The following is a 23,540-nucleotide window of genomic DNA, read 5'->3' as shown; positions in this document are numbered from 1 at the left end:
GGTACTTTCTTGAAAAGATTAAGAGGTGAGCCATGTGATATTTTTCATTGTTGATAGTGGTAGGCTTTAGGGTTGATTACAGTTTTACAGTGTAAGTAAGCTTATTTTACACTAGATTTTTGATTCGGTCCGTGTAAAACGCAGACTGCGGACCGCAAACTACAGACTAAAATGCAGACTGACCATTGAGTCCTAACCGAAAACAGGCTAACTGGAGCATTTTTTTTTTTTAGGCTAAGTGATATCCAGGCTAAGTAAAGTGATATTCAGTCTAACCGGAGCGCGACGCAGCTGACCGGACTGATGTCTTTCACTGCAATTAGCCTGAATAATCATGTTTAAGATCAGCGCCTGATACTATTACTATAAAACGATATGTACTTATGAAGTCTGTAGTCTGCTGCCTGCGTTTTACTCTCAGTCTGTGTTTTACTCTCAGTCTGCATTTTACCCCGGTTTGCAGTCCGCAGTCTGCGTTTTACACTGACGATTTTCAATTTGATTGCCAGCAAAGTGGAAGTGAAATCGGAACATCTTTGTACATTACTAAATTACATAGGCCATCAAAGAATATTCGACCGTACAGGCCCTTTCGTAAAATAACCACAGAATCATTTAAATATATAGAACAGCTAAACTGTTGGAATTTTGTAAGCAGTATCATCTGCACAGAGTAAATGACGCAGTGCATAAATTAGTATCGTTAGAACATAAAGGAAAAAGAGTCTACTCCCATATACAATGGACTTAAATGTTGGGTGTTAAAGTTCAAAATATCATAGGTAATCAAATTTCTGTAGGTCCCAGATTAGAATCTAGTTGTAGTTTATAACAAATTAGGTGGCTATTATGTTAGCTACAGTAATTTAATGGAATAATTTTGAATAATTAATTTGTTTATTTATTTATGTCCACTTATATTCTGTTTGCAGAATGCTAAAATGGATACAATTTATTGGTTCTATTTGACAAACAAATCTTACAAGAGGCATGCAGGTTGTCTCAGGTTTAAATAAAAGAAAGGAATTTCATTCGAAAAATAGAATTTGTTATAATTAATTTCCTCTCCTATATTGTACGTTATTGATTGATCGTTCAAAGGCCCTTTTCGTGGATTTTGTCAGCCTTTTAGGTGTTGATTGGACTCAAAGGCCCTGTCAAGGGATCTTATTATGATCAATATTATTGAAGGGCCCCTCCAGGGATTTTGTTACTAATTTGCCCTTTCAGGCTCCAAAGGCCTCGTTTTGGGATTTTGTTACAGTTGATGTTTTCAGTTATATGTAGGGGAGGGTTTTGCTTTTTCCAATGCTTGCCGCGTTGCCTCTTCGGTTATTTTATTTGTTTTAGCCGGTTTGGTTTTTTTAGTTTTTAGTTTTTATCTCTCATACTCTGCCGATTATCTTCATAGTAGTTTGTTTTCGATTCATTCAATATTTTTTCGCTTTGTTGATTTTGTTTTTTGTCCTTTGTTAATTAGCACCACTTTCTGCTCTTTTATTAGTTGTCACTTGTAATTACGTAATCACTAGCACCTTAATCTTATTTAAAGCTCGTTTTTATTCAAAAGTTGTAATAACTATCTATCTATCTGTTTGTCTGTCTGTCTGTGTCTGTCTGTCTGTCTGTCTGTCTGTCTATCTATCTATCTATATATAGTTTAGTGTACGATGTGGCGAAGAGACCAACTCTTGACTGTTCTGGGCGAGTTTAATGTACGACGTTTCGGCCGTTCGGCCTTCTTTAGGTTAAAAATTAAAAACTAAAAAGCTATTTACAATGGTTGCGATTTACAGAAACACCGACGTATATACAAAGCAGAAATATTAAGATTGAGATTACGTAATACAACAAAGGTCTAAATTACAACGTGAAAAAGATTAAACAATCAAAGGCAAATAAAGAACTATGGGTGACATGTGAATACAAATAAGGTGAATACAAATAAGTGACAAACACTAGAGAGAAAAAATCTAACTTAATTAGTAGTGTTTACTCTGAAGTTACAAGCTCCCCATTGAAGGTCTCTGAATGAATGTAATTAGGTAGAAATCATAACAGGATCCCAGGAAAGGGCCATTAAACTACAGTAATAATCTCCCTTCCAAAGCCCCCGAATGAAAAGCCGACGACAAACATAGCAGAATCCTTGAAAAGAGCTCCTGAACTCAGAAATAAACAAATAACAAAAAATGATAATAGAATAAAATTAAAATTAAAATGCGTCATATTGGAAAAGTGGCAAATCACAACTACTCAATTGTATTAATTAATACGGTGTTTTGATCTAAATTCCCGCCGTTTGTTAAGACCATGAGGATTAAGGGTAAATACTTAATTGCGCGGTCCAATAGGCCTCCCTAGAGAGTAATAATTGTTCAAGATGTAAGGAATTTTCAAAAGACCTAATTTGTTCAATGATGATGAAATTGATTTGAGAAATTTCATGTTCAGAGTTATTAAAATGGATGGCCAATTCACAGGTTCTTTTGTTCTTCAGCATGTTCGACTTGTGGTTACGAAATCTTACTTTAAATTCAGTCGAGGTGGAGCCTACATATTGCAGGTTGCATTGGCACAAGTGGCTAAATAAATAACATTTTGTGACGAACAAGACAGCCTTTGTTGAATGGGATATTGACGACCAGTTGCCGAACCTTGAAATTTCGAAGCTTGAATTAAATAATTTTTACATAGATCGCACTTCTTGTTGCATTTTGAACAACCTCCGTTTTCTCTTTGATTTCACCTAGAGGTTACCCGAAATTTTGATGGCGACAACATCTCCTTAAGATTTTTGGTTCTACGATAAGCGGGAAATATCGACTTGGATGGAAAAATTTCTTTTTCTGGTGAGGATTGTAATAGATAAAAGTGCTTTTTGATAACTTTTTGGATATCAGGCAAAATTGGATTGTAGTCGAGCATCAATGGAAAAACTTTCTTTTCTGGCTTGACCTTTTTCCTCAAAAGTTCGTCTCTTGGTATACTAAGAGCTTTGTCGAACTGTTTATCAACAAGCTCCGCTGGATAATTTTGCGATTTCAAATACCCTTTGTATTCCTTACATCTATTTTGTAGAAAGTCGTCAGTAGAACAATTGCGTTTGATTCTTAAAGCTACCCCAAAGGGGACTGCTCTTTTGCAGTGTGAGGGGTGTGAACTCGAAAAAGGTAGATAGAGGTGGCTTGAAATTATTGGCACAGAATGTCCGAAACTGACCACGAAATGCCCTAGTTTTGACTCTAGATGCTTTAGAAAGTTCGACAGTAAGGAGAAACGCTCATTTTTCGGCCTTTACATACATACATACATACATTTTATTTGTTCTCAAATTAAAATTACAATTGTAACATGCCCGCGGATAGCTGAGCTAATCTAGGCGGGTCATGTTTGGACGAGTTATTAATATACAACTAGGTACAACTAAATACAACGGAAGGTAACAAGAGAACTAAAGAGACTAGAATTGACAGCGATGACTAAAGACAACTAATAAACTAACGATATTACAAATAATAATAAACAACAGTTACGACGAGAGACTACAGATACACTAAAGCGAAATTATTGAGTATTAATGAATACATGCTAGGAGGAAAATAAATTCAGCTTTACTTTTTGAACGATTTCTGTAAGATCAATATAATAGTCTTCTGAAGCTAGAATTTCAAAACCTATTTGTTTTTTGGAAGCTTTCATAAATATATAGGCATTTCATTCCAAATTTTTGTTCCGATTCTAGAAAATGAATTTACTTGAATTGAGAGTCTAGAACTTTGTGTGTAAAAATTATTTGAGACAGAGGATCGAGTATTGTAAGAATGAATATCAGAAATGTCTTGAAAGAGATCTTGAATGTTTCCAGGAGCATATCAGTGTCTTATTTCAAACATAAGGTTAGCTAAAAGCTCATAATACAAAAATTTTAACGGTAAAACACTGGCATCAATAAATAAAGGAATCGTATGTTGATTTCGCTCAGAAAAATAAATAAAGCGAAGAGCTCGCTTTTGGAGCTTGAGAAGCTTTTCAAGGTGTGATTTATATGCTTGGCCCCAGGCCACCAAACCATAAGTTATGGGTCATCCGTTCTTGTTCCCTTGAAATATATGTCTGAATTTATAAAAACGTTGTTAGTATATGTAATAGGACTACATGCTGTCCAATTTGGAAATAATTGGATGAAAAAAATTCCGAGGACAGCCAAAATTGGACGAGGCCGCAGGCCAAGTCCAATTTGGCTGTCAGAGGAATTTTTTAATTATTTCCAAATTGGACAAGTATGTAGTCCTGTTACTTATTAATTATATAGCTCGCGAGGTATTAAATACGGCTTTGCAAGGAAAACTACAGTAACTGAAGAAAAACAGACTGGGCCCTTGATCTTCCGAAACTTGGGAAAGCTTCGAAAATATCCGGTGATCTTCGGAGATCGCCGGAGATTGTCACAAGTCTTCGGAAATCCTGGGAAGTGTTCGGGTGGATCATCGGAAATCTTCGGAAGTGTTCGGGCGATCTTCGGAAGTACTCAAGTGATTTTTGGAAATCTTTGGAGATGTTCGGGTGATATTTGGAAATCTTCGGAATTGTTCGGGTAATCTTCGAAGTATTTAGAATTGTTTGGGTGATCTTCGGAAATCTGCGGGAGCGTTCGGGTGATCTTCGGAGATCTTCGGAAGGTTAATAGCTTAATTTCATTGGCTGAGACAAACTGTCCTATTTTTTCCCAAATTGGACAGTTTTCAAAAATTAAAGGATAATAGCTGTGCTGACAATCGCTGGATTAACTGACTGCTATATAATTAAAGACTGAATCAAGTGTTATTTATTTGCTTTCTTTCTTTCTTTCTTTCTTTATTTTTTTTTGCTTTCGCTATGACAGCAGTTTCTAAATCATTTTCATTATTTATCGAGTACTATTCAGGGAGTACCATTCGCAATGGTAATAGGACTGAGTGGAGTCCAATTCGGTCAGACTTGACATTATTACATTATTATTTACATTTTAAGGATAACATCATACTCTTTGGCTTTTCTCTGTTTGCTGAGGTGCTTCGTGTTCCCCGCTGGTGTATGCATGCTCTGCCTGTTCCATCTCCCCGTTTTCTTCTGGACGCTTCGTAGACTCCTGGGAAATAAAAACAAGAAAAGAATCCTTACACTGACATATCATTTCATTCATTCGTTCATCCATCTGTCCGTCCGTCCGTCTATCAATTACATCAGGAGTAGGAGTGATAAATAAAGCAGATATTAGGGGTGGACCATTTCACTTTTGAGGAGGGAGGAGGGTGGGGGATTTTGCAAAAAAAAAAAAAGATCTGCAAGCATGTTTGTACCAAACGAAAATTCATGCACACGGCTACTGCCAAAAAAAACACTCCACGCACTTTCAGTGAGCCGCAAAAGTGCATGCTATATGGAGTAATAAATTATAAAGTTTGCAAGTTTAATTGTTGATTAGTCTATAATCCCAGGTATATACGGGCATAACTGATTTGTGCGTGAGTCGATTTACTCGATATCGTAATTGTGGTCACTCATGCATGTGAATGGTCGTTGAAAACATAAACAAGGTCTTGCTTAATTGTATACGTAGTGGCTCATAAATAGACCATATTCGTATTCTTGGTATTGGACTGGAACTAGCTTGCAATGGAGGCCCATTCGGTGGAATATCATTAACTAGTGAGACAGTCTCAGATAGAGCAGAGCGCAATTGATAGCTCTGGCACGGTAGTCCCATAAGTACTCACCCATGCTCGGTTCACTTCCGGTTTGTGTCTACCTTGGTAGTCTGCTAGGGCTTTTCCCCTTTGCAGTGCATATGTTTCAAGGTCGTATTTTCATTCAAGGTCCAAAAATTACGTACAAATTAATTACTCCTGGTATTTTACGTTGATTTTCGTTCATTTTAAATTCAATAATACGTTGAAGCAACAAACGTGGCAATTTAGCTCTTCACGCCAACTTTGTAACTTGATACTTTTGTTTTCCTCGCAAAGGCATGTAATATGAAACCCTTGTTTTCTCCAACACACGGAAGATGTGCTTGTTTTTTGGAGATAAATGAAAGAACGTTAAATATCTGATGTAGTGATGAAGAAACGGAACAGAAACGATGTTGTTTTACTAAAAATGAAAATTTTACCGATGAACAAGAACTAATTTAATTATCAGATAGTCACGAAATAAACTTTTTTTTCTGTTGCCACCTTTGTTGTTAACAATAAAAACAATTCAAAATTAACACACAACGATATTGATGGCTGAGAAGCTTTTCAACGAAAAGTACTGAAAATAAACAGCGCTACTTGGCCGATATGAATGAGTCTCGTCAAAGACTGATTAAATTAATATCCGCTTTTCATTAGGTGCCACGGAGTCTGCAGCAATATTTGAGCACTTTCCTGGTTTCCTTTGTTACAAACTTACAATTTGCGGAGTATTAAAGCCACTAACTTGGGAACTTTCTGGGCTCTCTTACAGACACGATTAAGGAAAGAAATAAACAAGCCGCTAAGGAGAAGCAATACATTTGAACCCTGAGAAGCACACTATTGTAGATTGAAAACAGCAGATGATATTTGTTGAACCGACCTGTGTGTAATTCTAAAAGCTACGCAGCGACAGTAACGTTTCACTTTTGCAATAAAAAGGGACAATTGGCGCTACCTGAAAAATAACTGCCGTCCTTGGTCACATGACATGACATTTAAAATACCGCGTGGAAAGATAATGTATAACACTAACGATGCTAGAACGCATGCGTCTTACATGTTGAGTTCTACCATAAGGAAAACCACTCGACATTTGTGCGTGATTCCGTATGCAATGTATCCTCCACCTAATATAGAAGCCACGAACGCTAACTAATCTACGCATGCGTTTAGAGCAAATTAGTTTTGTTCTAAAGAGAATGGTACCGCAAGGAGAGCAAGGGGTTACCTGAAACAAATATATAGCTTTGCGATGTTCATACCTGACTGACGGCGATGAAACGTGTTTTGCGTAGAGTACACATGTACCTTTCTTACCCCATCCCCACCATTTCCTTGCCTCTAGACTAATTGATTAATTGAAATTAATTAATTAAACAAACATTAAAGTTTACCCCTTAGCGCCATAGTGCAATAGGGCCATAGTGCAATAGCGCCATAGTGCCTTAGCGGCAGGCAGCTCCCATAACCATCCCAATAGTGTACTCTGCACTAAAAAGGGATAAATGCTATTTGCATTTGAAAAGATTCCCCGCATTAGCCTCAGTTATAATCTAGTTCCAGTCGAATACCGAGAATACGAATATGGTCTGTTAGACTTATTGTACCAATAAGAAAGCTAAAATCATTCACTGATTCAAAGGCTAGCCAATTAGGAATACGAAAGATCAAATGTCACTAGTAAAATATATCGTTCGCCAAATCAATGAATGAACATGAAGCGTTGAACGTTGCTGTTCTACCAGAATCGCTTTTTGATAACCTTTTGGAAGAAATGACCGAAGAAGCGTTTCTTTGTAACTTGTTCACTTCGAATTTTCACACGAATTATTCACTTCTCTTTGTAAAACCTGTAAAATTGCTAGGAACCTACTTGAGGACAAGGACTGAAGTGTTCCAGCCTAGACCTGTTCTAGAAAGAATTTCGTTCTGGTCAGGGTTAACTGTTCATGTACATGTACGCTATCGATAAACGAGTTGAAGTCGAACTTTCCGCATTAAAATAAGTTCGTCGTTGCTTATCGTTTAAATTGACTGTGAGATGCTTATTATGGTCCTTCGGAGTCGGATGATAATAGAGCTGTTGTGAGCTTAAGAAGAAAAGATAAGAACCTAAAGATGGATGTCGATGCCATAAAGCAAGTTACGATTTAAATTCCCGAAAACAACGCCATTAAAGTGGAAAACCGCATACAGAAGGTGAATTTTTTTTATATTTACAATTCTATTGGCATTGTTCAACTATTCACATATACATTGCTACATTAAGCACGTTACAAAACTTAAAAGAAACTAAAGGAAAGAACTGCAGAAAGACAAAGTGGCAACGATGTGGTCGAGCACAAAACCATTGGACTATTAGGTATAGAATATATTACATTTTTACAAAAATTAACTAGTAACGCAATATATTAAAAGTCGCTAATTATGGACTTCTTGATTATGGAGGTGTCATCTAGACTAATGTACAGCATAGATGTTGAGTAAACAATTTGTGAAACTCCCAGGCTTTTTACGATAAGGTACTTGCCAAAGAGGGAGAGGTTGCGCCCTCTCCATAAAGTTAGTTTAATGTTAAGGTTGTCAATTTTTTGGACCACATTTTTCTTGCTGTTTTCTTGCTTATCTTAGGAAATAAAATTCCAAGGGCTCGCACAGGCTCACTCGTCCAGTTTAGTCATACGGGTTTGCTTAGGTTATGCCTCCAAGATCCAAGCCAAATTGTCTTGGTTTTTCCTAGATTGAGTTTAAATCCAGATATGATTGCAAAGAGTCGGAGTATCCAATAACGTTGATGATTGAAGTGATATTCTTCAAGAGTAGAGACGTGTCGTCAGCAAACTGGTTTATCTTGCTTTCTGTATTAAACATTGTAGTACCTTCAATGACTCTCTCCTGTCTTACCCTGGCTGCTAAGATCTCTGTCCCCAATATAAAAAGGTTGGGGAAGAGAGGGCAGCCCTGTCTGACATTTGAAGTAGTTTGTAGTATATCCGTCATGGAGAACAGAGCTCTCAATGTTGGTGTGGAAGATGGATGCTTATTTGCCAAATTGTCATGAGATGGGATTATTGCTCATGAAGAAAGGATTAAAAACGCTCATGAGTGGATCGAATACCAACAAACATTTCATAGTACTTTAGCCATGGCTTTCGAGTACTTATCTAAGCCAAGTCTGATGAAGCCACCCTTTTGTGGTTAGGGCAAAAACAGTCGCAATTGAAGCTACCAAACAGAGAGTTACTTAAGATCCCAACAGATTTTGTACTACGTGAGCTACTAGACACTTAAAACTGGGGACTAGGTCAGAGCTCTTGAAGCCCTGGGTGAAAATCCATTGAGCAATTCATGGAAACCAAGATTCTCCCAGAATTGTCCGGGCAATGGGAACTGGAACTGACCGAGGTCAAGGAAGAAGCCAACTTTGCAGTTTTTTTCGAATATTTTAGTAAGCAAGTACTTTCCAGGGAGGATGAAGAGGGGAGTAGCAGTCTGGCCAATGGAGGACTTAGTTAACCCAAACTTAGTGAGGCAGCAAAGACAAACTTCGTAAAAGAAAAGGACAGAGTTGCAGTCAAGAACACACTCGAAAGAATGTCCACTGCCTCTGCCCTAACGGGGACTGAGACAAGTTCTGGAAATATTATATATGCATCCTGTGAAAGGAAACAAAGCACGATAACTCAAACTGTTCAGGTCGTTAACGTTACTCTGTTGAAGTACAATGGCAGTTGGCCAGAGAGAACCTGCTGTGTGTAACTGTTTAAAGCTTGCAAGTAGTTAACATTTAGACTACGAGCCCGAGTTTTTTTAATGAGCCGAATAGTCAACGAGGCGTAGCCGAGATGAATATCACTCATAGAAAACCAGGGGGGGGGGGGAGTCTAATTGTGTTGACAGACACATTACTGCGCAAAATCCTACTATTTGTGCGTATGTTTGAAGCCTAGAAAATAAGAACAATTTCCAATTTCAAGAGCAGCACGCGCGCGATTGTTGTCTACTAGCAGGAGCCATAATCGGGGACGGAGACCGTAAGCGCGCGCCATTTCTAGTATTGGGGTTGTCCCCATGATATGGGACAATAATTCTATTTTTAGAACAAATTGCGCCATCGCCTGCGGTACACGCGAGTACATGCTGCGAGGATTTTTGCGGATGTCGCGCGGGGGCCAATGGCGCCCGAAATTCCCGAAATTTTTCATGCTTTAGGCCCACAACTCAACGCGTTTACGTCTGTTGAAATTTTGCTTAAGTATTTTCGTCGTAAGCCGCTCTAGTTTGAGTGAAGTAAGACAGTGTCGAATCTACGTATGTTCCGCTGTAAGCTTATATATATCGCTGACCAAGTTGTGTTCTGACGGATGCTTCTTTCAGTTCTTTTACATGAGCTGTACATTACTCCACTTTAAATTTCACATATGTTGAAGATTAACAGCTTTTCCATTGCACAGGAAAAAACTAGCTGGATATATTTAGATATAGCAGAGCTTCAGGACTTCATAGTTTCCTAGCTCCTCTTGCCACACACTTGCGAGGAATTTGCCAGTCTATCACCACCGAAAACTAAAACAAAATAATTGCTAGTTTGAGTTTCGCCTGAATTGTAAGCAACGCTTGATGTTTCATCAAGGCCCAATAACTTTACGTCCGTAGATACTGCTCAGTTTTATTCGTGTAAAAATCCAGTAAATTCTCTGTTGTCGATGAATGAGAGCGCCCGCCGATGCGTGTTTTGTATAGTCAGTAAACATGTCAAATTGTACTTCAGCCGCACTTTCGTGTGAAGCCGCGTGACATCGAATTCAAACAATAACTCTATAGTTTTTAAATATGTTTAAGATTGATAAATGTTCGAGAATATATTAAAAGCTAAGCTGAAATATGCGAATAAAGCAGAAATAATCAGCAAAGTTACGATGACGCTTTCTTTAATCAACTTCGAATAACGATTTCGATTTTGTTGATCGAGTTTAAAAAATATCAAAACTACTTGTCTATTTTTATTTTCGCAGTTTAAAATTTTACTATGCTTATGTTGAAGAAACAGACATGATGTTAGTAGCCTTTTTTGCGTTCGTGAAATTTGTTGCAGCATCTCAGCACAAAAGATAACGAAAGAAGTCTTTGTCAAGATTTGTTGACAATTGAAAACACCGACTCGGACTTGAAAGTGCACGAACTGCACTACGCAAATAAGCTAATTGTACGCGTCAGACTTTCCTTTCAAAAACTTTTGCAAACTCACCAAACAAGCAGAAACAATAAGAAACCATCAAAACAGGTTTTGGTTATGATTAACCATTGTCCTAGAAACTCACAAATTAACTCGATACCAGAGTAGAGAGTTTTCTTGCTATATTCTTAAGTCAGAACAAATGCAAAAACATATGCATGCGTAAGCTTACAACTAGCGCGAGCAGATCTTATTATTCATTCCCAGCGCGAGATTGAAGTCTTGTTTTCGACCCTGAAAAACCCACCTTTTCCGTTGGCTCAGAGCATACAACTACATATAAGCGTCCTGGTTCTTAGTCCCTGCCTTATTCCCTGCCATCGCTGTGAAAAATACGCAAGAGAATCTCTCAACTTTCACCATTTGATCATGCAACGTGACAACATCCACGCGAGAACCCCCGACATGTGCGTGGATTCGCGCGCATATATGACGTCAGGATGGCACAATTTGTTCTAAAAATAGAAAAATTGTCCCATATCATAGGTGCGCGCGGATCCCAAGACTTACGGTCTCCGTCCCCGATTATGGCTCCTGCTACTAGCGATTATAGTTCACAACTAATTTTTCTGCGATTCTTATAGGCTTAATTTGATCACGTGACTTGATAGTGTTCATCAGTGAAAAGACACTAGCTGCTCATTGTGCCCGTCCGAATTACTCGTCCGGGAAAATCTTTCTGTAAGCATGCGAGGATATGTAAAAAAAACTAGACACTCTAAGAGCGTTTACTCGGGCTTCGTAACGCAAGATCAAGTTGAACTTTACAAGTAAGCTTATTGAACACAATAAAAACATATAAAAGAATGAGGATATTTCAGCACGTCACAATAGTTACGTACAAATATGATATATTTACTAGTTAAGTTGCTGCGTTGAGTATCCTCTCTATCCAGTTGCGTGTTGTTTGCTTTATCTGTGAAGTTCTGTTTGCGACGATTCTTGATTTTTCAACATCTGAGGTGTTTGTCTTAGCATCATAGTTGGTTGTCAAGTAAGTAGTCATAGATTTTTAAGTGTTGTTGTAGTTTAAACTCAAAACACCGCATTCAAGAAGAGTTGACGCACTGTCATCCTCAGTTTCCGCGCTTTATTTAAGCAATAGACCACTCTTTGTATGCGTTTACTGGGGTAATAAACAACGCGGGATGTTGGGAGAACACGTGAAAAGCTTGTAAATCACGACCCGTTAGGCGAGTGATTTACGTTTCCATATAACGCGCGCTTTGATTGGTTGAAAGAGCGTGTTTTATCAGAGAACAGAGCACGGGTTGATGACGGTAAGCTGGCCTTCAAATTTTTACTTCGGAATTTTGACAAATTTGACCCAAATTAAACATCCCCTGTGACTCAGACAAACGCAATGGAAACGAGCTCTATGCCTGTAGTAAATACGGCTCGCGGAGACCATTGTTAGCAACAGCAGTGTTAAAACTGTACTAAAATAACAAGTTTTGCTAGATTACCGCCGACAAAACACGTAGCGAATAAACAAATTCTCAACTTAACCAGTGCTTCGATAAAAGACATTATAGCGGAGCTCCGGCGGAGCCCCATACCCATATAGGGAAGAAAAGGAAACCCATGAATTGATTTTCTCATGGTTATCATGGCTAGCGGTACTGCTCGTGGGCGCGTACGCACGACGGCGGCGGCGACGACGACGACGACGACGACGACGACGACGACGACGACGACGACGACGACGACGACGACGACCATACTCCAGCTAACAGGTTGACAGAGACATGCACCCTCAGTTGGTAGCGGGTGAATGCATTTTTCTTGGCGGGAAAAGAAAAACGATAGCGGAGGTTGATTTAATATTTTTAAGACAGGGTTGCGCTGAAGCAAAAGACAGAAAGCAAGAATTAACAGGCAAAGAAGTAGCGAAGAAGATCGCGAAAAAGACTGAGCTGGCCAGCGCTGGGGAAGGAGGCGAAACAGTACTGAACAATGCCGTGAATTATAGCTAGTCAAGGGCTAGAGAAAGGAGGTGAAATAATACCGAACAATGCCGTGAACCAAAGCTAACGAGGGCTATAGAAAGGAGGCGAAAGTACCCAACAAATTGATTCAGAAGACTGCCGAACTCCCCATGGCCAAGTTCAAAATTCGCGCGAACGTGATGCTGTGCAGCCGTGCAAGAAAATTCAAAAGTCACCTGATTTGGTCAGGTGATGAACATTAGAGAAATCAAACGTACCCGAGTGTTTTAGAGAAATTGCAAAACAGTAAACGTAGCGGAAAGAAGTGGTTGATTCGTTGATCTATCGAAAATATAACTTCAGTTTAGTCTTCACAACTTTTGCTGCAAGTTTCTGCCTGGAAGATTTACACTGGCCGAACTGAATTGCCAACTTGCGGTAAGTGACTTTTGTTGTTGCGTTTGGTATGAAAATTAACAAGTTTCCTCGGCGATATAAGCTTATTTTCAATTGGAATCCATTAAAAGTCTTCCTTATTTGAAGCCATGCTGTAAGAGATTTTAAAAATTGCATCGTTTTAATTTCGCTCGTCTCTAAACAATAACACGTGGGTCGCTTTGGAGGTTGCTGTACGTTGTAAACAAATTATGTTTTCTATCGATTTTCGTCGTCAATTTAAGCTTATAACCTCACATCTAAAAATAAGCTTAACCAAAATCGTGCTTGTAAACACGGCCGGGCGAGTTTTGAAGTTTTCTCTGAGTTAGTTAGCACTGCCGCTTCGTAGACTGCTAAAATTTGTTCTTCTGTTGTTGAAAACTGAACCAAGAAAGGTCTACAAACCATTTTAAGCCGAAGCGAACAGGATTTGCTAAATTTACTTTTGTTCCTATGTGAATATTTGCATATTGTGATTACAAAGTATGGAGATTTCCTCGTTTTGTTAGTTCAATTTATTCGGTTTGGCGAAATGCTTTTGTGAATTCCGAGGTTAAATTGGTTGAGGACTGGTAAAGCTACTGCCAATAAAATGACTGCATAGCTAAATTAAGCCGTCGGCAAAAATACAGACTCTCAGTAATATTCAAATTTAAGCGTGAATAATTTTTCAACTTTAACACCGCAAACTTAAACGAATTTTCTTTATCCTCTCTTTTATTCGGTCACCGTTCATTGAAAAGGGATTTGCTGTTGATACTCGAGCTCAGATGTAGTGATATGCATCTTGTGTTTATAATGTAGATTTCCTCGTTTTATTTTGTTGTCTGTCCAATTAGTTCGGTTTGGTGAAATGCTTATATAGTCCAAAATGTCGAGTAGACGATCATGCATGGCAATCCTGTCTGCAAATAAAGCTCTGCTTTGATTTTGATTGGCTATTTCATGTTATTTGTGCCATTGCTTTTGGTTGGGGGTACATGGACCGTATTTTGTTAATAAGAGGTTATTCCCCAATGCGGTATTTACACTTAATATGGAAATGTTCCAAAAAAGTGAGATAGTACTAATTGACTCGGTAAATTGAACAGTGTAATAGGAGTTCTTGCCCTGACCATTTCTCAGTAATAAGAATAACTTTTACATACATACATACACAATTTAGTTGGAGAGAGCGCTCTCCTATCTCCACTCTCTCTCTCTCTTTGCTCTCTTCTTCACACTAATTTTTTATTTACTAACTTATTAAATGAATGTCACTGACTGTTTTCTTTGTTGTGCATGCATACTTTTTTGCTGGTCGAAGAAAGTTTCAGTTTCTTCCTGGCTGTACAGTTTCCTTTCTCCTGTCCTGTACCAAATTGTTTGTGATATAACTTCATGTATTCTCTATTCTCCTTGAATTTTATCTCATCAGGTTGATAGAATGCACTCTCAGAGTGTTCCATCATTGTCTTCAGTCGCTACAATTTTCCGGAAAAAAGCAATAGTTTTCTTAATTTCCTTTTACTTTGTGTTAGGACTTTTTAGCATGCCTGTAATTGGCCCATGGGCATTACGGGAGAATAATTTTCAAGTAAAGAATTACATTCGTTTTAGTGTTGAGTATTTTAAATTGTTATGAATTAGGCATTTCTTTTTATTTTTTATATTTTTTATTTTAGTCGCACGCAATGTTTTATGGTTTTACCGAGGTATACCATGTAAATGTAAATAATGCACTGGAATTGGCGAATCAGAGTGTTCATTATATCAGCTTTAAACACAAACCACATATTATAAATGACTCATATGTAAATGATATTTTTATTACAGAGAACTGGACAGGGCAAGAACTTCTCCTTCTTTTGTGAATTTATATATTAATTCCTCTCAGTGCTGTCAAAATGTCTCAGGAACCTTCATTTCTGATAATCTATTATTTTCCACCATACCTACAACACAGAAGCTCACCAAATCCTAACTGATAACTAACATGTGTGTATCTCTAGCCTTTGCTGTGTGCTACCGGTACATGTATATTCTGTTATCCTGCCTTAACTGCTAGGAAAAATTTTGGCAGAGCTGTTTCAACAGTTTCACTTAAATTGATTTCCAGTAACAGCGCTACATGTAGCAGTGTTATTGAGTGTGAACTTTATGGAGGATTTTAATTTTTTTTTTTTTTTTTTTTTATGATTACAGACGACAACAAAATATACATGTGTATACATAAGCTGATGTTGGTGTTGGTTACAAACCGTAGTTCATAATAGTCATCCTATTACAGGTAAGGGGGAAAAGTTCAGAGAGTTTAGAACATTTCTTCCCCCAGCACACCTTCTGTCTATAGGTGCAATAATTGAGAGGTTATATATATGTACGAAGAGTAATGTAAAGCTACTGTATAAACTTAGCATTAAAATCTGACATTTGAACGCCTCCTTTGCTAAAATTAGTCATGATTTAATTGTTATCACTCCCTGTGAATTCATAGAGATTCCAGAGGCAAATTATAACCTAATGTGGAAGTCCTGTCTTCAAGTGAGGGAAAATGACACAAAAGAGTTACAATGAAAGTAAAGAGAATTGTGAATGTTGATATGGTGTACATTATACATCATGTAAAGGTATTTGGTGAGTGCCAAAGGCATAACATTTCATGTATTGCTTTTTCAGGGCAAATTATATAACAGTGACGTTTTAAAAGGTGTGATCAGAAAAATAATGAGTACATTGTCCAGGCAGCATCAGTTTATGGACAGCATATGCAGACAGTAAGAGGAACTGTAAGCACTACCATGTAAGTTAGTTTTATGCTTATGACTTCTTGTTCTTGAATTTTGTGTCATTTCATCACAAGAATAGGTAACGAAAGATGCAATAGTTGTTGCAATATATTTTTGAAGGAAAACTTATAAGTCTGCCTATGCTGGATAACAGCCATGTGTAAACTGAATGTGAAGCAAACAATATGTTAAATATGGGGCAACCCTAAAACCCAGAAACCGGAATCCGGAATCTGGAACCAAAAACCGGAATCCAGAAACTGGAAACCGGAATCCGCAAATCAAAGAAAATAAGTTCTTCAAATACGTGAAAATTGTTTTGCTTAGCTTTTCGACTGTAAAAAGTAAGCTGCCAAGTAAAAAGGACCTCAAACTTAACCTTTTTTGAAACAAAAATTCCCCGTCTGTTGAAATTGTGCAACCGTTATTTTTAGTGAGGGCTATGATTATGAGAATCTCAGTAAAGTGCGTCTTAATTTTATTCCAAGCACCTCGAGAGTGTCTAAAATAAGCTTGCTGGTAATTGCCATTTTGTTTAATAAGTGATCTTCAATTTACCGGAAGTATAAATGTATCCTTTATGTCTAGTACATACTGAACAAGATAGAAAATGTAATAGAGAACAGGATATCCATCAGTGGCAGCCCCCTGTACATTGACGGTCACGCCCCCCAATTTCGAAGTCCAAGGGCTAACCCGTCTGGTCTAAATATGAAATTTGATTTTTCCAACAGATACGAGACCAATTCCAGATTAACACAATTTCCACACTGATACTGTGACAAATCAGCATTTCATATTCTTGGCGGCCATCATATTAAAACAATTTGTAGAAATGTTGCACACTTACTTCCGTCTGCCTCTCACTTGCTGACAGATCAGACCACATGCTGTTCAAAGATGCTAAAAGACTGCCAGAAACTCACTGCAATAGCCTATAGTAGCTTGTTGTTAATGTGCTGCTCACCAGTCTTCTCAGAGCAATTTGATCTAGACAAGAACCCGGCTCTCACCAGGGCCAGCTTGAACAAAAGATGGGTAACTTAGCCTATGAGCAGGCTCTCGTGTTTGGGCTGGGGGTGTGAGTGGCAAAGCCGCATGAAGGCTCTTGGTGACATGCCAATGCAGAAAAACACTAGACACCTATTTAGCCTGCTCAGACAATAGAGACAGATACTAGAGCCTGCTCGCAGGCTATGAGTAACTCTATCCACCCAAAAACTCAGTAACCTTGACTGGATAGTGATGTACTGAATGAATAGCTTTATGCAGCTTTTGAACAACGGGGCCAGATATATAGCTAAGGGTTGTTCAGAACTAGTCAATAATTTTTTAGCAATTACAGTCTGTGGCTGAAGTAAAGCCAAGAAACTAAATAACAACAAAATTATTTTTGCTCATATTTATTTATTAGACATTGCTGAAGTGAATTATTTCTATCATCATTCATAATATCTGGATTCCAGATTCTGGTTTTTGGCTCTGGATTCTGGATTTCGGTTTCCAAATTCAGTGTTTTAGGGTTGCCCCAGATGATGTATGTGCATATGTTAATCTTGAATAATCTGAAATTTCAGAGAGTTTAAAAATATCATATCATATCTGTGATGGTTCTGAGGTGGAGGGCTGTTACATGTACATGTAAATGTCTCATGCATGATTTTTCACTCATTATGATTCAGGTGCAAATAGTTTCTGTATCTGTTGATGTGCAACAATCTACACCAATATTTCAACCTAATAATGTACAGTGTATATTAATTAACCAAATTATGCTGTTTGTTTTTAGTTGGCCAGTGCTACTACATAGTAATGTGATGTTGAAGTGCACAAATTTACAAACATGCCCAGTGTCAACTTGTCAAATACATGTATATGAACTGGCCAGACAGTGTAGATTACAAAATTCTCTGAAAGGTAAGATGTTTCTTAAACATTATTTTGTAATTAATGATTTCTCAGACATTGTTTTCTTCAAGAAAAGATTCATACCCCACATGGAGGTTTTTTCTCTATTAGAGCTCTTGATTCCTGATACTTTGGAATTTCTAAAGACTGGCCGTGAATGGGTGTTGGGTGTGAATATCTTCTGGAACTGCACATTCATTCATTCATTCATTGAGTAAGCAAGAACATCAGTATTTATCCTGACAAACTCTGATTTTCTTCTGGAAGCTGAACTCATATACAGTTGTACAGTTATATGTACAACCAAAAAGCCTGGATGACCCTGTGATTGGGACTGTGCACATTGTTATAACCCTCAATGTTCCAGTTGCTTGTTTGAAGCAAATTGCATTTGCTCTCGAAAGCAAGTGGCGAAGTTCATAACAGTTATGTAAGTTTGCTTTGTATCTCAGGGCAGAGCCTGCCACAGTGAAAGTTGGAGTACCAACCCCTAGCATTTGATTCACTACTAACACTCAGTAAACAGCTAACAATGAAGTATACTGTATATCAAAGAAAGGAATTACATGCCTGTTCCTGTCAGTCAATATATGAACAGGTTACAGATGGGGAGCCTGTATTAAAACATCAAAGATTTTCAAAGCAACCATGGCCTGGTAAGATATTTCTGAGGTAATATAAATTTAAGGTCCTTATGATTGCTTATAGGCACTGATTTTTATTGTAAACAATATCTTACTGAGTGTATTTTTCTTGTGTGCTAATTGTTGGAGAACACAGAGGTCACTGTTGTGACAGAGATATTAATTTGTGAAAAGTTCTATAAACAAATGCATCTGGGAACAAATTAATTTATCATGGATGCAGCTTCTGAGAGATCCCCAATATTAATGGAACATACACTGTTCATACAGTACATGTAAAAGAGTTTAGTAATTCATTACTTATGATTGTAATGCTTTGTTTGGTTTCTCTGTATTTACAGACAACTTGATGGGATTATAAATTCTGCACCAAGTTCATTGAATAAACTGACTTGGAGGTTCAGTTCTGCAACCCATTCTGTTTGTAGTAATATCATAACTGCAACATTGTGACAGATACACTGCATTACATTATTAAGAGCCACTGCCCACAAATATGGACCAAACAACGGCACAAGTCGAAAAATCGATTTTGCTCATTTTTTGCCCAAAGATTGGCCCTAGCTAGAGAACAAACGAACCATAGTTAGTTTCTGCTAATGTAGCTTTTTTTGGAAGAAATTTGCGAAAAACGATTTCGCCCCGATTGAGCTCAAAATCTACTTCCAGTTATGCTAAATTTTCTGGAAATTTGATTGCTTCGCACGTCGCACGACAGCTACTTGAGAACCTTTCAATGGTTTTTAGATTCAACTCACGTCTTCATGGTATGACTGAGTGAAAAATAAAATAAGTCGAGGTTTCGTTTGAGCCCGAAACGAGATCGAACAGAAACGCAAAATATTGCAATGTGTTGCAAACGAATTATAGCACTAAAATATCACCATATTTTTCTATGGGCTATAACTTTAAATGCCACAAAAACACTTTCTACGGGCTAACTTTACGCCCACCTGTTTGAAAATCAAAAAACATCTCTGGGCAAATGGTTTTAAGTCGCCCGCCTTGGCCTGTGTTTTTCATAAATTTTCCCCTGAACCGCCGTGGGAATGTAAACAATTGCGTGACGCGGACGGTCACCCCGAATATATAATTCGTTTCCAACAAACTGCAGATGGCTATCTTAGAACATTTTGGTGAAAAAAGAAAAATATAATGGACCACTTTTAACTTTAATAATTTGAAAGGCATTGCTTTAGAAATTTCGTTAATTAAAAACGCCAATTAAAAGCAATTCACTTGGAGGTCGGGTGTTACCGCCATGTCGTTTTAAGCTGTCGTTCTTTCTTTGATCATTTTAATTACAAGAACGAGTTCTAGAAAGAAAATCGTTCTAAGTTCATTTGTTAAGCGTAATAACAAGTTGATATTGTTCGTTTGTAGCCTTACGTGATCTGAAGGAACGCTACAGTGATTAAATTTGTATTTGTTGATTTCGACGGATCGATTTCCGGTTAAGATGATTTCCGCAGAACATTCGAGCAATAATTTAAGTTACCTAAAAACCGCGTAGCATGGTTATATTTTGAACACAGTAAAGAAGAACTTATCGAGACTAAAGCTCTCAAGCTGACCCCGCGAGAGAAAATTGAACTTGAATGGCTCGATAGAAAACTAAGTTTGATCGAATGTCAGATAACGATCCGCACGTGAAGTTGAACTAGCGATGAAAAGATTATAGCCTACGGTAAAAGTATTTTTAATTAATTAAGTATTGACTTGTACTGTACAAAGAATTTTCCAGGAAATGCATTTGAACGCTTGTAACAAATATTTCTTGAGACAATAAAGCTTTGACCAACGACCCTGCAAGACAGCGCACGCGTGGCCAAATGTTTTTAAACTTTTTTTGTATTTGTTTACACTGTCATCAGAGCTCGAGAAGTCCGAACTAGTTTAGACAAGAAACTCAATGCTGAAGAGTCCTATTTCTGTCTCATGGAGAAACTATCTCTTCATGAGAAATCGTGTATACGCATTTCTTTGTATTGACGTAATGAATTGAATAAAGAAATTACACTCGTGTACCCATATTTTTAGGTCTGATTAAGGAGTTCGAACGCTACCACCTTGGTTTCCTGTGAAGAACGAAATCTGGGAATAAGAGACAGTCACGTGATTAAACTGACTGCGAACGACTGGAAGGAATAGATTACTCTTCTTAGTTGCTAACCTTCACTCATTGCATTCACTTTCATTTTAATTTTCTTTCTTTTCATTCTTTTTTTTTTTTTGTTACGTTTTTTATTTGTTTTTATTTTCCGAGTTGATACCAGTTTATTTTTTGTTTGATTTAATCTTTGAAAATTTAATTTTATATATTTTCCGCAAAATTATTATAATTATTCGACGTTCCGGAATGTTCCATGTTCCTGGTTTTATCGACGCCCGCTATTTTGGCTAATCGCTTAATCAAATTATATATATATATTTCATTGAAATTCGCTCTTCCGTGACCGACTTCCGCGAACAAAACAAGATGGACGTTTGCCGTTCATAGATCGACCACTGTAATGTTTATTTGTCTACCAGTGTTATGATCTGCAAATTTCAGACAGGTAGCGAATAGCGTTAATACTGTCACTTAATTTATCAAACAACCACAGTAGAAAAGATGGATTTTTTTCCCACTATGACTGAAACGCAAACGCAATTTTTTCCTCGGCTAATTCAATTCCAGAAATTCCGGGTTTTCTATCTGAGTTTGAGAATGGCCGTTTTCACACTAGAGACGGATAACCCGTCCATTACGGATAATTCGTCTTAGTGTGAAAACGGAACGGTGCTCATTTTAGACGGATAATCCGTCTATTTTTATCCGTCCGATTATCCGTCTCTAGTGTGAAAACGGCCAATATTGTGTAAAAACAAATTTTGTACACAGCTAGAAGAGTTGAGATGCCGTCACGCAATTAGTAGTTTATAGAATTTATGGTATTTCCACTTGACTTTATTTGTCAGTCAATGATTCAATTGCCATAAACTATAGAGGATTGGTTAAGTGTATCTCTAAAACTGTCACTGTATTGTAACTTATCAGTGAAATTAATAACTGAGCCATCTTGTGGAAATAAACAAGCGAGTTAAAAATTATTCACCTGAATCATTTCCTGGAGCACTGTAGTCACTTTCTTAATAATAATAATAGGGATGTCGTGGGTGTTACAATGCAAACGAAAAATATACATATATTTATACTAACTTAAACAAAAAAAAAACATTTTCCATTATTTTATCCACACATTGTTTCAAAAATTGCTTTCATCGGATTGTTGAAGACGAATATTTACTCGAGAGTGACTATCCGCGTCACGCAATTGTTTACATTCCAACGGCGGATTTTGGGTAAAATCTATGAGAAACACAGGCCAAGGCGGGCGACTTAAAACCATTTGCCCAGAGATATTTTTTGATATCCTAACAGCTGGGTGTATGTTTAACCCGTAGAAAGTGTTTTTATGGTATTTAAAGTTATAGCCCATAGAAAAATATGGCGATGTTTTAATGCAATAATTCGGTTGCAACACATTGTAAAATTTTGCGTGTCTGTTTGATCTCGTTTCGAGCTCAAAACTAGCTTCGATTTATTTTATTTTTCGCTCAGTCATACCACGAAGACCTGAACTAAATATAAAATCCATTGAAAGATTCTCAAGTAGCTGTTCTACGAAGCGCGAAGCAATCAAATATTCGGAAAATTCAGCAAAACCGAAAGTAGATTTTGAGCCCAATCGGGGTGAAATCGTTTTTGGCATATTTCTACCAAAGAAAGCTGTATTAGCAGAAACTAACTATGGTCCGTTTCTTTTCTTACTAGGACCTATCTATGGGCAAAATACAAGCGAAATCAATTTTTCGACTTGTGCCATTGATAGGCGATTTAGGTCGATTTTTATAGGCATTCACTCTTAAGAAACACATATTAACTAATTATTTTTTAAGTGCCTGTTAATTTAATCAGTTTTTCTTAGAGATAATTTACTCGTGGTTTATTTAAATAATTGGCTTTTTGGCTTTAAAATGATATTTATTGAGCTTTTAAATCAATTTTGTGATAATCTGCATTGGACATGGCATAAATTCATATTTTGCCAACACGAAATGGAGAACTGGGTCTTAAGCAAAGTTGCAGGATTAGCATTTTTGTAGAAAGAAAGGGTTGATAAATTTGCGACATTCTACAGACAGCCTTGCCATTCGCAATGTCCGATAAGGTTAATTTGTTCCATTCTGTTGTAGAAATAGTGTTCTCTAATTTATAAATTATTTCAATCTGTTGTTTAAACGATTGCCTTATAACCCCATGTCTGGCTTTGGTGCATGTAGGATATTGATGTATTTTTTATCCATTTTGCTGTAAATTATCTTAATTGATGTGTCAATCAAAACATATCTTGGATATGCTGGGCTCTTCTGACAAATGTACCTATGCCTCATAACCTTTGAGTGCATTTGGTTGTGTAGTGCAGACAAAATACATGTACATAATATAACTTCCTCTTAGCTCACTGATAATTCTTGGTATAATTTAATCATAGCAAAATTAATCAATGGAACCCAATCGCAGCTCTTGTAGTCCACAATGCCAGTCGAGAAAAAGAACAAATCACATTGAAATTGAATAATAAAATTATTATTAGAAGCCTATGCAAGTATTCATGATCAGCAAAAAAAAAAAAATATCGTAATATTCATGCAAGGGTGATTTTGCTTATTGCAAACCCTTCCAGCAGGAGGAGACTCCATACAATAGGGAAGATGGTTAAATGTATCTTTGGGGACAAGTTAGAAAACAAAACTTTCCAACTTTTCACATATGTATACTGTTTTGGTATTTTTGTGAGATTTCATTTGGTAGAGATTCAGGGACTGAGTATATTGTAACCACTGCATTT

At 37.3% G+C, this 23,540-nt stretch overlaps 1 protein-coding gene and 1 long non-coding RNA gene across 8 annotated transcripts in view; one reads left to right on the top strand and one right to left on the bottom strand.

Annotated features, from left to right (window-relative positions):
• Positions 1 to 3,286: 3,286 nt before the first annotated feature.
• The window catches only part of LOC110060023 (uncharacterized), a 47,651-nt gene continuing 27,397 nt past the window's right edge, over positions 3,287 to 23,540 (bottom strand). For all 5 annotated transcript variants that reach the window (XM_020766761.2, XM_020766762.2, XM_020766763.2 and 2 more), the window contains one exon: positions 3,287 to 5,131. In XM_020766761.2, the coding sequence (XP_020622420.1) occupies positions 5,021 to 5,131 (111 nt within the window). In that variant the 3' untranslated portion in view covers positions 3,287 to 5,020. The remainder of the gene's footprint in view (positions 5,132 to 23,540) is intronic.
• LOC149117210 (uncharacterized) lies at positions 12,760 to 19,093 on the top strand. 3 transcript variants are annotated; one of them, XR_016205592.1, is made up of 6 exons: positions 12,760 to 13,325; positions 15,510 to 15,594; positions 15,984 to 16,107; positions 17,883 to 18,010; positions 18,454 to 18,657; positions 18,987 to 19,093. It is a non-coding gene; the product is annotated as an uncharacterized LOC149117210 (long non-coding RNA). The 3 variants fall into 3 exon arrangements; XR_016205593.1 differs by lacking the exon at positions 15,510 to 15,594 and having other exon boundaries at positions 18,987 to 19,089; XR_016205591.1 differs by lacking the exons at positions 12,760 to 13,325; positions 15,510 to 15,594; positions 18,987 to 19,093 and having other exon boundaries at positions 15,713 to 16,107; positions 18,454 to 18,633.

This window comes from Orbicella faveolata, unplaced genomic scaffold (genome assembly GCF_042242905.1).
Source record: "Orbicella faveolata isolate gen_17 unplaced genomic scaffold, um_ofav_v1 contig_12, whole genome shotgun sequence".
NCBI classification, from domain to species: domain Eukaryota; kingdom Metazoa; phylum Cnidaria; class Anthozoa; order Scleractinia; family Merulinidae; genus Orbicella; species Orbicella faveolata.
The sequence above is the reverse complement of the archived record's forward strand: the minus strand, read 5'-3'. Positions and strand labels throughout refer to the sequence as shown.